The sequence below is a fragment of the Rousettus aegyptiacus genome, unplaced genomic scaffold, assembly GCF_014176215.1.
Source record: "Rousettus aegyptiacus isolate mRouAeg1 unplaced genomic scaffold, mRouAeg1.p scaffold_m13_p_4, whole genome shotgun sequence".
Taxonomy (NCBI): Eukaryota; Metazoa; Chordata; class Mammalia; order Chiroptera; family Pteropodidae; genus Rousettus; species Rousettus aegyptiacus.
This window is the reverse complement of record NW_023416307.1, coordinates 153,255,036-153,269,142: the sequence shown is the minus strand read 5'-3', so window position 1 is coordinate 153,269,142 and position 14,107 is coordinate 153,255,036. Positions and strand designations below refer to the sequence as shown.

Genomic DNA, 14,107 nt, shown 5'->3' with positions numbered 1-14,107 from the left:
GAATCACTGACCAGCCCTGCAGAGTTTCAAAATGGGAACAAGGACCCACCTTGGCCCAGAACAGATCAAGGAGACCTAAGGGGAATTAGATCTGTGGTTGTTTGGAAAGATTCTAGATCAAAAAACTATAAGACCTGGTCTATGGCCGTGCCACCCTGAACGCGCCTGATCTCATCTGATCTCGGAAGCTAAGCAGGGTCGGGCCTGGTTAGTACTTGGATGGGAGACTGCCTGGGAAGACCAGGTGCTGTAGGTGTAAAAAATTTCAAAAAAAAAAAAAAACCGAATCCATAAGACCTGGCATGGGTATCTGCCCCAAAACCAGGACAGAAATGTCCCAAAGATGGAAGTTTTCATGCAACCTTGTGACCTCGTGCTTTTGTGGATAATGGCATTGGCCAGTGCGTCTGTGTTTCCTTTCGGAAGGAGTGGCGTCAGAACTGAAACCACAGCAACCCACAGCACACTGAGACGCTCAGACGCCTCCTCCAGTGGTCAGCTGCATCGGTGCCGGGGCCCGTGGCACTGGGGTAGTCCTCCACGCTGTCCGTTAGTCCTTTGAAAACTCCAGGCATTGCAGCCAGGAGCCGGTCCACAGTCTCCTGACATGTCCAGTCAAATCTGAAAGCTCCGACTTGGCAAATTCTGACTCAAAATAATAATGTTCGAATCCATCCCTTTCTGAGTATTCCTTTCTCTTTCTCACTTCCTTTTATTTTGGTTTCCCTCTGGTTCCATCGGTATCTGTATGTCTTATCACTTCCAGAAGGACCACCCGCCTCGGAGGGAGGAGCTCTCAGAGGGAGAGAGGTCCCGAGGTTGTGTCCAGAAGCATAGATGACAGCTTCAAGCTACCCTCTCTCCTCGTGAAGGAGACCCACTGAGCCTGGCTGATGCAACCCAAGTTCTTCAGGGTTTTCACCAGATCCCGGCGGAATCTCTCCCCGACAAAAACGTAGAGAACGGGGTTCAGGCAACTGTGGAAAAAGGCAATGGTTTGAGTGACCTGGAAACAGATGTCGATGTTGGTGGAAATGGCACAGTTCGAGATGAACGTGGTGTAGGCGTCGATGGTCTGCACCAGCAGGATGCAGTTGTAGGGAAACTGAGATAAGACGAAGACAGTAAGGACGGTGATGGTCACCCGTAGGGCCTTGTGCTTGGGCGACTTCTTGGCTTGGATCAGAGTGTGGATGATGATGGTGTAGCAGCAAGCCATGACCACGAAGGGAAGGAAGAACCCCAGTATCACCTTCAGGGTCAAGACTGTCGACTTCAGCTTGGTACTCTCGTCATGAGGATAAACCATGGTGCAGACAGTGATGTTGGATTCCCTCTTGACCTGGCTGTATAGGAGTTCTGGGATGCAGAGCATGGCCGCCATCACCCAGACCGTAAAGCAAACCATTTTGCTGTACAGCAGCCTTTTCTGCCTCCAGGTCTGCGCTTTCGTGGCCTGAGCGATGGCGATGTACCGGTCCACGCTGATGCACATGATGAGCAGCACGCAGCTGTAGAAGTTCATCTTGTACGTGCTGTTGACCACTTTGCACATGAAGGTTTGGAATTTCCACTGGTCGGCAGCGGCGATGGCCCAGAAGGGAAGGGTGACGAGAAAGAGGAGGTCAGCGATCGCCAGATTGAGAAGGAACATGTCGGTCATGGTCTTCACTCGCGTGCAGTACCAGTAGACAAGGACGACCAGGCTGTTGCCCAGGGTGCCCACGACGAACACGAGCCAGTACAGCGGCGGGAGGAAGTAGCTCGCAAACTGCCTGACATTGTTTTTCTTACAGAAGAAGTCTATGAAGTTGAAGTTCATGTAGTCATCCATGGAAGATGTGGAGTCAGGGCCGTAGTCCTCAGACAGGTTAGGGGCAAGGCTCTGCAAGGAGACACGAGATGGCGTTAGGTCAAGGAGGTCCTGTCTGATGACAGAGGCATGAACCACTTGGTCCTTCTGGTCCCAAATGTCTACAATAATGAAGAAATATATGTGTAGAAAGTAGGAATTCAATCCATCTGCCTGGATCGTAACGGATTTATTTATCCAACAAATGTTTACCGAGCACCTACAACAAGATACAGTGCGAATAAGTCAGACACGGTTCCTGCTGTCATGGAATTACCTACCCGTGGAAGGAACATACAGGGTGTGAACAATTATACAACACATGGCAGGTGGGGTGGGACCCCTTCAGGACCACCAATGGGCGCAAACTTCCATCAGACTCTGTGAATGATTTGGATTGTCCTTTCTCCTCTCCCCTCCGAAAACGGTCCTCAGAGGCTTTAAACGCTTCTGGGTACAGATCTTGTGGTGTTTTCTGAAAGCTGTGGTTCCCCTGCTTCAGAAGCACCAACATACACACACACACACACAAACAGGTACGTGTGCACACACATATACATGCATGCGCACACATGCATACACGCTCACCTACGAGCACATGCACAAGCACCAGGACAGGCTACGTAATTTTCGGAATCCCTTGTTCAAAATTTGTTAAGAATTTCAAGACAGCGGAGCATTAAATCGTGCCAGTGGCACTTCTAAGTACAGGGGTGCGACTGTACACGTCGAACAGACACCCAGAAAGCTGGCCCTCACAAGCACACACACACAAATAAGAGCACATACGATTCGTGCATAGATTTGCATGCACACATACGTACAAACATGCCTACCCTCATGCTCACAATTGCGTACACACATATTCACTCATACACATACATGTACACTATTCAGACACACGCACACACGCTCTCACAATGCACACTCGCGCGCGCACATACACATACACACACACACACACACACCCCTCATTACGGTTTCTGTGGCTTCCTTGCCCAGAAGCCATCCTAGAACTCCTGCAAGAGGAAGAAGAAATAATAAGGGCTGGAGGTCAGAACCCTGAGACATGAGCCCTGGAGTTGAACCTGAGACGGGACGGAGGGAGGAGAGAGCCGCCATCGTGGAAGAGAAGGGCAGTCCCACATCGAGCTCCCGCTCACACACATCCTCAGATGCTCTCAGTTCTCATTACCTCTTCCCGCCCCCACCCCCGCCCCTCAGCCAGGCTCCCAAATCCCACCAGGGACCAGAGCTCGCACTCCCTGGCCCTGCCCAAGGCTCGGTCCTCCCCGAGGCTCATCAGCGCTGCCTTGATTTCTCCTCAGGCAAATGCAGCAGTTGTTCAATTCGTCTGGAAGCGTTTGGCCTAGAAGTAACCTCAAGTCCATGATAGGTTTTTATTTTGTTTTAAAGATTAAATATTTAAGTCTAAATATTTATTTTATGTATTTAATTAGTCATAGCGAAATAATAAAATGTCCTCTACCAGACTTCTTCTGTTTGCTGGGTTCTCCTGTCTATACACATTGAAATTTCCAGCGATTTCTAATGGCTTCGACCAACGTTTCCCAAACCACATTCGGGTGGAGCGCTAGTGGTTATTATGCTACATCGCCATCTTTGACATTCACAATACTCATGAGCATGTTAAAGGCTCTGAAAAGTCCTGCAGAACTTGTTTTATTTTAACCGCACGTTAGAACAGCGAAGGTTGTGCAAAGTCCTTCAAATCTGTCGAACTGTGTTCAACAACGCTTCCCGAACTTCTCTGAGTGTGGAACCCATCGTACGTGTTTGCCGAGTGCTTACTGAGACATCAGGACACCCCGAGCTGACTGGTGAAGGGCAGCAGACAGGAAGTCGCCGTCTGCTGAATTCTGAAGTTTACGCGAGAGCTAAGATTTGGGCCCTGGCTGGCAGAAAGAGCCAGGAGGACCTCAGAGAGAACACCCGAGGTCACTTGAACTAGAACCAGGAAAATCTGGAATCTATTCCTGACTCTACCTCTAGGGCGTGACCAAGAGAAAGTCCTATCGCAAAGAGAGTGACTCCGGGGGAAGGTAGCCGGAAGACGGCTGCTCAGGACACGGCACTAGAAAGACCCGCTACTGGGAAAAGCTAAGGAAAACTCGCTCTTCTTCATGAGCTTCGTCTCCGGGCCTGATTGAGTCATCCTCTGTTGACATTTATTGGTTTCTCTTCTAGCTTTGGCTATTGTCTGTCTGGGGAGGACAGACCTCATGGGTGACAGACACATACTTTAGCGATGTAGGGGAAGATGACATTTTGGAGGAAGGCGGGTAAAGGCATGCAGACAAGCAGGTATCAAGTGTGAATCCACACGATGAGCAAGCGTGAAACTGCTTTGCTGGAGGTTTTGGTATTTTACACTTTGGGGCCGAGTAGCTTTGACAGACTCTCGCATGAGCCTGAGCCCCATGCGGTGAGGTCGGGAGGCAAACACCATCCCAGCTCACAGATGCAGCCCAGAGGGCGTCGTAGGACAGACCCCGAGCAGTCTCAGTGTCCCAGGAGACCAGCTTCCTCCACTGTCCCGCGAGCGGGCACAAGATGAGCCCCGGAAGGAACGAGGAAGCACAAGGAGCGTGTTTTCTTGGGCGAGGTTTGGAGGGCCCAGGGCCTCAGCATAGAATGGTATTTAGTTATGGCGCCCCCCGGGCACATTTAAAAAGTGACTCGATTCACACATGAAAATGCTTATTTGCATAAATTTTGTCCTGAAGACCAAGGTAAGCCTATATGATCCTTACAGCCCTCCCTCTCCACTGAGAGGAGTCCTCAAGAGGCTGTGTCCTTCTCGCTGAAATCTACCCTAGACATTTATGTGACGCTTAAATACAAAGGAGACGGGAAGGGAGGCTTCCTATCTCCTGAAGAACACACGAGGGTTTTCATTCTCATGGACCACGTGAATATCACGGCTGATCAGGATTCCCTCTTTAATTGGGAATCTCGGCCAGACTTGTAGCCCAATTATAAGAAACAAAGAGGACCCTTTAGACGAGGACCGTCCGAGAGAAACCTAAGCGAACAACAGGTGAAGTTCGCCTTTTCTAGCAGCCGCATCAAAGAAGTAAAAACAGACAGGTAGAATTCCTGTAATAACGTATCTTATTTAAACCTGATATATCGAACGTGTTTTTATTTTATTCTGCAAGCAATATAAAATTTATTGAGATATTGCGCGTCCTGTGTTGGGGTACTGTTTATACTCACCGGACATCTCTGACGGGGCCCAAGGGCTCAGTAGCCCTACGCGGCTAGCGGCCACCTCACCAGAGGGCATCGCGTTAGGCTAAAAACCCAAGTTCTAACTCTTCATGGTCTTTTTTACCTACTCTGTCTACTTCCTCTGCCCTCGTTTTAATTTATGTGGGTTTTTTTTTTTTTCTTTCCTATTCTGTTGTACACATCCTTGTAAAGTGCCTCGAATCTGGTATGGAAATGAGGTGGGCGCAGATGGAGTTGGAAAAGCCACCGTTGTTGATAGAAAATGCCACAGCCCTGCTGACCAGTTCTCTTTCCTACCTGATTAGCATGTCTAGACATACCCTCACCAAGGGTTTCTCTTCCTATATTTCTTAGCAAACTATGTTGTTCTCGACCTCCTTGAAAAAAAAAAAAAAACATGAAGTATTTACCAACCTGTTGTCCCCATTAGCTGAAATTTGAGCTTGTTCTAGATTCTTCTTCTGCTATGAGGAGTGGTGATTCATGAGGGCGGGGAGAGGCCCAGACCTGGTCCCATTTTTGTGAAAACGGAACCATCTCGTGCCCTGCCCAGTTTGAGGAAGTGCCAGACGCCTTCCAGGCTTGACAAACATTAGCTCTTTGGGTCTCAATCATAGGCGATAAATAGAGTCATTTGTTCCCTCATTCAACAAATATTTCCTGCGCACAGCCTACATGCCAGGCGAGGCAACAGCTTCCAAAGCTGACGATGGAGACAGAAATGGGGTGAGACGTGAGAAAGGTCCACGGCTCCTCAGTCAGCCCCGAGAATGGCACGGGGTGAGGCGGGCGAGGACGTGTTTGGCCTGTCTGTGCTCAAGGCCCTAATTATAGCATCACAGCTCAGAGAGGTCCTTGCCCGGGGACATTATGGGATAGCTGTGTCGCTCGCAAGGGACTACTTAGTTTGGAGATTTATATCCTTTATTTGGGATGATTTTTAGCATTTGGATCCAGAGGGGGGGCGGGGGGGGGGAAGCACCTTCTAGTCATCCATCTGAGTAAATGAGAGAGCGTGTATGGCCGCATGTCCAGTGGCCGGCCCAGAGCTCAGCCGTGTGGCCTGCCTTCTCACGTAGGTTTCTGTTTCTACTCTGGAAATTGTTTTTTTTTTTTTTTTTTTTTGGAAATTCAAATGAATTTTAGAATGATTTTAAGATCTTAGAGACCACTGGGTCTGACCCTTTGTCTTAGAGAAGACGAGACAGATCTCAGGATTGGAATGTTCTCCTCTCAGCCCTCAGCCCTCAGCCCTCAGCCACCCGGCCGGAGACAGCCCCCACCCGCCTCAGGCCCAAGACGGGGTATTTCTAATCCCTTCTGACCCAAAGCCCTGCTCCCCACGTTCTGATATTGTCAAGCCCGCCACCGAGTCGCAGAGCCGGAGAGCCCAGCCGGGGCTCCCACTTCTACCTCCTCGATGGAGTGGTGAGGACCAGAGGTCACCCACCTCGTGGCTTCCTCGCCCCGAGAAGCTCATCCTGGTTAAAGATCATAGAAAGCCTCACCTACTAATAAAACCCAAACTAGAGTTTCCCTCTGTCTTCACGACGTGCCCCAAGGTGCTTCCGGCTCTTCATGTTCGCCAAGCCCTCTGCTGGGCACCCGCCGCCGTGTGGGGTGCTGCTCAGTCAGCAGAGCTCTCACCCTGGGAACCTCACGGCGAAAGCCTCCCCCATCCCCACGCAATGGGTTCTTTCCTACACCCCGCAGGAGGCAAGACGAGGGCGCATGCGCCCTGAGGAGCCCCAGGAGCGTGGCTGTACTCACTACGACTTCTGTGGGTGTCATGGTGGGTCCGATGCGCACTTGCTTCTGGAAAGAGACAGCAAGAGTCAGAATGAGGACTTGTACGTGAACAGCCGTAAACACGTTACAGATGGACATTACACGTTCGATCTGTTTGTTCTCGTGGGGGGCGGGGCAGGGGGAGGAGAGGGGGGCGCGGGGGAGCATCCCCGGCAGGAGTCGGAGTCTGCGTGATGCTGACGTCGAGTCCCATAGCTCCCCGCGATTCCCAAACTGCCCCGGTCGGTCACACAGGAGTGAGAGTGGCCTCTCCTCTGAGGACACTTTGGGGCTTCGGCATTTCCCAGCACGTCCTTTTTCCATGAGCTCATTTTCTCTGAACTCCACATCTCTGTCTGGGTCTGTTTTGCTGACTAATCTCCCCCTCCCCCACCCCCACCCTTTTTATCAGCCAAGGGGCTCTTAAGGATGACAAGGCCGCAGGCGACTTGTGAATGCTCCGGTCCGGACTCCGCAGAGGAGGGGCCTCTGGGTACCCAGGCGGCAGGAACACGGGGGTGCGTGGCACCTGCCAGCATCAGGGTCCCTGTCCTGGACACGCCCAGCGCCCTGGCAGCTGTCTGCATGCTCCCTTTACAAGCTCAGGGAAGGGTAATAACCGGCCCTACTTTCTCTGACCCTGACTCCAGCAGGAGAAGGAAGTCCGAGGTGAGTTTACCAAAGTAAAGGAAGTTCCAGGGCCTCGGGGCTGGCTGACCTCAATCTCGGCTGGCTGACTTCAATCTGGCTGACTTCAATCTCGGCTGTTGTCTTAACATGTTCTGAATCTCTGTAAACCCCCACCCCCAGAGGACCAAGGGGACAACAGCTCGACCCCCTTCAAGGAAGGGGTCTGCACCCGAGCCAGGCTTGCCTTTTACACCCCTGTGAGTGTGTATCGAAGAAGCGTGTCCAGTGCCACAGCCCAGGGTTCTAGAAGGAAACGTTCTCCTTGATAAACCCAAACCTGACCTGTTGGTTTCCTTTCCGCAGCACGACAGCCTGACTCACCCGGCTTTTCTGGAAGTCCAGTGGTTTTCAAACATATCGTGTGGTACAACCACTTTGGAAAACCAGTTTCTCAAAAAAAGTGAAGCATCTACTCAGTGTGTGATCTAACCAACCCAGACCTAAGAATTTACCTAAGAAAATGCAAGCACATGTCCACACAAAGACTGGTCTACGAATGCTCGCGGCAGCTTTATTTGTAATAGCTGCCTACTGGAAACAGGCCGGACGTTCACCGAGTATAATGAATGGAGAAGTAATATGCAAACTATCCACACAATGGAAGAGCGATGAACGACTGATCCCCGCAGCAACACGAATGGATTGCAAAATAATTATGCCAAGTGAAGAAGCCACATCAGAAAAAGTTTATACTGTGTGATTCCGCTCACGTAAACGTCTAGAAAATGCAAACTAATCTATGGTGACAGAAGGCAGGCGAGTGATTTCTTGGTGAGAGACAGAAGCAGGGGATCGGGCAGGGTGAAGGGCAGGAAGGGTGGGTGCCGAGGTGTCTGAGGAAGTCCCGTGGGCGATAAATATGTTCGCACCGTTGACTGTGTGATGGCTTCACAGGTGTACACGTGTCAAAGCTTACATTCTGCACTTTACATATTGGCAGTTGATTATAGCTGGACCACAACAAAGTGGTTAAAGCGAAGAAAGGAAAAAAAACAAGATCTGGTGAAAATTTGGGGGTTTTCTTCATTCCTCGGAGTCATATCGGGCCATTAACAGACAAGGGGAAAAGCAGCCTTCACTTCCTCCTGGCAGCCTTCCTGCCGGCAGCTGCTCAAAAGTGCCTGGTGTCGTCCTATGGGGACCGATGGCTCGGTACCAACTCATGTTTCCTTAAGATTAGACGAGATGTGAGATCCCTCGTGTGGATATGTATTTGAGTTTCACGTACATATTTCCTGGCTCGGTCTGCTGAGATGGACCTAAAGCGAGGACACACAGCAGAATGAGCATCTAGTGCCCAGATCTTGGTTTCTAATAATAGTTTTTCTGCACCAGAAAAGAACCAGGACTCCTTAGAGAAATGCCAGAGCCTGGGCAGGGAAGTTACGAAACGAAGCTGGAACTGCTTTTTGTAGCAAAAAGCAAGGAAGTGTCCAAAGGATCAAGAGGATTTGTCAGAAGGACGTAGGAACCAAACTTAATGAGGCTCCCATAGCTAAATCTGAGGCCATTAGAGCATCTAATTAAACAATGATAGCAGTCACTATAGCACATTTAATTACACGAGGATCCACAAATCCAGACTAATGAGAATAAATGAATAAATAAATTAATGAGGAGAAGAGAAAGGTATTCTTATGGTGCCAACTAATAAATCCAGAAGGAATAATGAAGTTAGGAAAGTACCAACGGGTGTCAAAACTAATGGGTGAATGTTTCATGAGGAATAAGTTATTTACCTCATCTCAAAGGATCTTGCCCCAAATTACATGTTGCTCATTGAGTTTATTATTCTCTCTATGCATTTTTTTCTGACTCATGCTCTAAAACAATAAAATCTTTTTTAAAACTGCCCAGTTACATTTGGAAGAGTCCCAACTCAGGTCATTTAATTTTGTTACAACTTGGGGAACAAGGGGATCGGTTTTGAGATATTCGTTAGGAAACACTTCATAAATTTCTAGCACCCATGGCTCACGTCACCCCCTTTTCCTGAAGAGACTGAGTATTAATCAGAAAACAAATCCCCAAAGAAAGGAGCCGCATAAAGAAGGAATGACTTTGAATATGGTTAGTTAGAGCTAATTTTCGGTTAAGAATAGGAATTAATGATGATGATGATGTTGGTAAGAGTTTGGGGAAAAGGCCTCCGCACTGCTGTGGCGGGGTGTAAATCTGTGTGATGATCTTTTAGGAGGGTTAAGCCATATCTGTCAAAATTTACGAAGCATAACAGCTCTGACTCAGCAGGTCGTCTGCTGGGAACAGACCTTACTCATATTCTCACAAAAGAACATAATGAAAATACGGCTGCAGAGATATAGGCAGTGGCAGCAGCTTCTTTTTTTTTTTTTTTTTTTGGCAGAACAAAAAACTAAAAACAGCCTTACTACCCAAGGATTGGTAATATTCTGACACCTGTTCAATAAACCACCTGTAGTTAGTGAACATAATAAAATAGACCTCACACACTGCCACAAGGATGTCACCGAGATTATTGGGTAAAAATGCAAGGTGTAGAAGTCTGTGTTGCATGATCTTTAAAAAAAAACACACACACACACACATAAAAGGTTATGCACTTCACTGCCAGTTAGTACTGAAGCATTTTCTGGAAGGCGATTGAACAATGAGGGCCAGTGGAAAGTGAGACTTTCATTTTTTGCTGGGTTTTGTAAGCTATTTCAATGCTTTACTTTGTGCAGAACACTTTATTTTAAGAGCTATCGTAAAAATAACTTATCGGCTTAAAAAAAAGGAAGAAGAAGAAGCCCAATGCTCTTCCGTTTCATACACCTGTTTGCAAAAACTCGTTCAGAGGAGGAACCCAGAGCCCACTCCGGCTTGGAGAGCAACTAGCAAAAAAGAGCAAGGCTACTCTGTGACTTAGCAATCCTACACTAGCTTTTGTGAAGATTTGATCTTCCTTCCATGGAAAAGGTGTTCGCAGCTCATGGAGAACGTCAAAAGAGCCGGAGAATAAGAGCCAACTACTTCTGTCCTCAGACTCGCCATCTAAAGACACTACCCACTGTCTGTCTGTTCCTCGCCATTCCTCGCCAGAATGCTCTGCGAAGACGTCATTCCACAAACTGCCAAGCCTCTGGGCTTGCTTTCATTTTCTTCTTGCCTCTGAGAAGGAGAGAAAAACGGGGGGAAAAAGCCTCCTATGGCAAAACTTACTGAAAGCGAGGAAGCCCACAAGGGCCTGTCGGGAGGTCACCGGCGTTAGCCTCAGCGCTGCCTCAAATCTCTCCCTCGCCCGCTCAGCGTGACCTCGTTATGGGCGCTGCGGCGGCATGATGGGGTCAGGTGGCGGGGAGAGGCCCGATGGGGCAGAAGCGAAGGCCCCCATCTGCCCCGTGGGCCGTCCCTTTCTGCCCGTGGGACCTTGGCAAGGAGCCCAGGTGTCCTTGTCTGTAAAATGGAGATGACGACCCCGCCTGCTCCGAGGGCCGGTTGGGAGGGTCAGGAGCACCGCGGTGTGTGAGCGAGCACTCTCTGCTCTCTGCGCAGGGCGGGTGCCCTGTGCGAAGGTCACGGGACCACCCTTCAGCCCACGGCCCTGCTGTTTAACGTGCCTTGACACCTGGTGCATTCGCTCAGCTTAAACAGGGTGCGAGACACGACCCGCGGCCTCGGAAGCTCACGTTCGAGTACAGTAGATAGGTCGCGGCTGCAAATCCCAGCAGCGGTAAACGTCGTGACATGCTTCGGGAACTGGCACGAAGGAAGTCACGCTCCCCAGCAGTGGGGAAAACCTGGGAGCATCGCATTGAGGAAGGGACGTGCTCACAGGCCCTCGAAGGCCGGAGAGCCCGGCATCGTGTGATGAAGAGAAATCACAACAGCCAGAAAGCGTGAGGTGCGTGCAGGGGCCCTGGAGGCAGAGGCAAGGCAGGGAGCTGCCGATTCTCCAAAAGCGCAAAGAGCGTATTAGAAAAGTTGGCTTGGGATCTGTTGCCTTCCAACCGTTATTTGTCTATCCTCTGTTGTTCTTAAGAAACCAACATGAAAATCAGCCGGGAGTCGCCATGGACACAGCAACTGCCCATGTCCACGGCCTCCGCAGCCCACAGTGGCCCAGGGAATTGTGGGTCCTCACTTTGATCTTTGTCAGGTTTGCCACAGGGTCAGGTGCCCGCCCAGCCTCTACCCCCATGGGCACTGCCCTGGGCCCCGGGGGCTCCCCGGGGGAGCCTGCGAGCGGGGTGCATGAGAGGGGGCTTCGGAGCAGATAGACAGACATTGGAACAAAGAATCCGTCAGACTCTGAAATGGCAGATTAGCTTTGGTTCACTCAGCAGAGACGTGGCGGGGAGACGGGCTCCCAGGCTGCACCGCATCCCAGCCCAGCACTCGACAGGCAAACCTGACCCCTGACGCACCCGCTGGCTGTGGGTCAACCGCTGAGAACTCAAGAGCATGGCGTGTTTGAAAGGACGAAACAGCTTCACTGATGAGCCATTTAAAAATAGAATAGCATGGCTCTTTTTTTTTTTTTCCTGATTATAAAGGAGTATTTTCACAATGTACAGAGAAAATCTCCCCAAAGCAGACATGTAGAATGAAGAAAATAGAAACTCATTAAACACCTCTTCCCTCATTTAGTCATTGTTAACCTCCTGAGATGCTTCTTTTTAGATTTTTCTCTGTAACACAATCACATACACAAACAGAGACACTTTTAACAGTAAGGAAATCAGACTACACAACGTTCCATCTTGCTTTCTAATTACCAGTCTCTCATGGACCACTTTTCATGTCAATTCCACGAGGAGCTATGTCATCTGATGGGATGGGTACTGATTATCCCATTGTCCGGATAAGTTACAGTTTATTTAACCCATCACGTCCTGGTGCAAAGCTTGCTTCCAAATTTCACTGCCATAAAGAATGCTGCCAATCTCTCAGACCCAAGGACCTCCTGGAGACTTCGCTTTCCCAGCCCCTGGCCAACTTCTTGTCACCTGTCCCCAGCACCTGCTTCTCCCTCCTTTAAGGTACAAATCCCAGGACAGCCTGCCCTGCGTGGCTGGGAGGGGACCTTATCACTCACCCCAGCAGCCTGAGCAAGGCACCGCCTGCTTCACCTCCGCCTCGCTGCTGGCTTCTAGCAAAGCGCCTGGTGCTCACGACCACTGAACAAGGGAGTGAAAGCACGGCTGAGGACACAGGGGACACTGGGACGGGGGAGGGGGAAGAAGGGTGCTACTCACAGTGGAGGGCAGCGTGAGAGGCTCCAGGGGGAGGCGACCCCACCAGCTCTGTGTCCGGGTGGAGGGGCAAGTCTTCTATGAGTTCTGTGCAAGCAGCAACCTGGTAAAACACACACACACACACACACACACACACACACACCAGAAAGGAAGCAAGGCCACCCCTGTGTGTCTGTGCTGTCACTGGTGGGGTGGCTCAGGGGGGTGGGGAGTAGGGAGTCACCAGCTGCAGCTTCCAGCAATCAGCAGAGTCAATGACTTGCGACCAGAAATGAAAACCCCAGAACTGCTGGGCTAAGGGAAAATCGTCTTCTTTGAAGATGCTCGTGCAGACTGATCGCCTTTTCCTAGACAGCACCGCTCCTCACAGGGAACGGGGGCGTGGGGAGTCCCGGCGAGAGAGGGCGGCCTCGTCAGGGCTGCTTCGGGTGGCGGGGTCCCAACGGGGCTGTGTGGGAATGTCACCCCAGCACTGTCCTTTCTGGCCTTGACAGATGTCCCTAACCCCGTAGAGCTGTGTCGCCCGGGGCAGCAACTGCTCGTTACATGTGACTTTTCACACTGAAATTGGTTCAGATGAAATCACACTCTCCACGATGCCGGTGGCTACCGCAGAGGTAGACGCCGCCTCCCATCCCTGGGCGTCCTACCGAAGGGCGCTGCTTCCAAAAGCCAACATCCGAGGCCTGCGTGGGAACGGGGAGCGCTGGAGGCCCACGAACGCCTTAAAATTGGGGCCAACTACGTCAGATACATTAACACTGACGATACGTTTCATTTGCTTAATTATAGGTGTTTAGATGAAATTTTGCAAAAGCCTAAATATACAAAATGTTATGTTTTTTTTTAATGAAGCTCATGGGCGACATCTTCCCGGCCAAGGCTCTGTGGGGGGCCTCGGGTCACGGCAATACTGGACCCACTTTGGGTGCAGAGAAAAGCCCCAAGCTGATTTCTTGTGGTGATTACGGCAGACCCCTCTTTTTATATATCTATATATTTGTTCTGGGGAAAACTCACAGCCACAGTGCATGGAGACCGAGTTCCTCTTTCCAGATCTTGCGCGTCCCGTGGACTCAGGCAGGGGTGCTCTCGGCTGAGCGAGCCTCCCCGGCCATGCGGCCCATCAATCGCCATTCGCCCAGGCGGAGCAGGGCAGAGTGAAGGAGTGTGTGAGATGCAGCTGGATTTATTACCTACATGGGGAAGGCCAGTGATTCGCCCTGAAGAAAGGCACAGACCGTGAGCAGTAAGAATGAAAGCGATGGGTGATTCAGCAGCTGGGCGGGAGCCGAGCTCCCTT

General features: G+C 50.5%; 1 protein-coding gene and 1 non-coding gene across 4 annotated transcripts; one reads left to right on the top strand and one right to left on the bottom strand.

Moving 5' to 3' along the window:
- The first annotated feature begins 137 nt into the window (after positions 1-137).
- On the top strand, positions 138-256 carry LOC118602247. Its single transcript, XR_004950640.1, has one exon. It is a non-coding gene; the product is annotated as a 5S ribosomal RNA (ribosomal RNA).
- A 17-nt stretch (positions 257-273) lies between these two features.
- CCR9 (C-C motif chemokine receptor 9) lies at positions 274-13,512 on the bottom strand. 3 transcript variants are annotated; one of them, XM_016141344.2, is made up of 3 exons: positions 12,645-13,512; positions 6,878-6,922; positions 274-1,885 (listed from the first exon to the last, which is right to left on the bottom strand). In XM_016141344.2, exons 2-3 carry the CDS (start codon positions 6,896-6,898, stop codon positions 797-799), a joined length of 1,110 nt encoding a protein of 369 aa, XP_015996830.1. In that variant the 5' UTR covers positions 6,899-6,922; positions 12,645-13,512; the 3' UTR covers positions 274-796. The 3 variants fall into 3 exon arrangements, with proteins under 3 accessions (XP_015996830.1, XP_015996829.1, XP_015996828.1); XM_016141343.2 differs by having other exon boundaries at positions 12,805-13,512; XM_016141342.2 differs by lacking the exon at positions 12,645-13,512 and having other exon boundaries at positions 6,878-6,998.
- Positions 13,513-14,107: the final 595 nt, after the last annotated feature.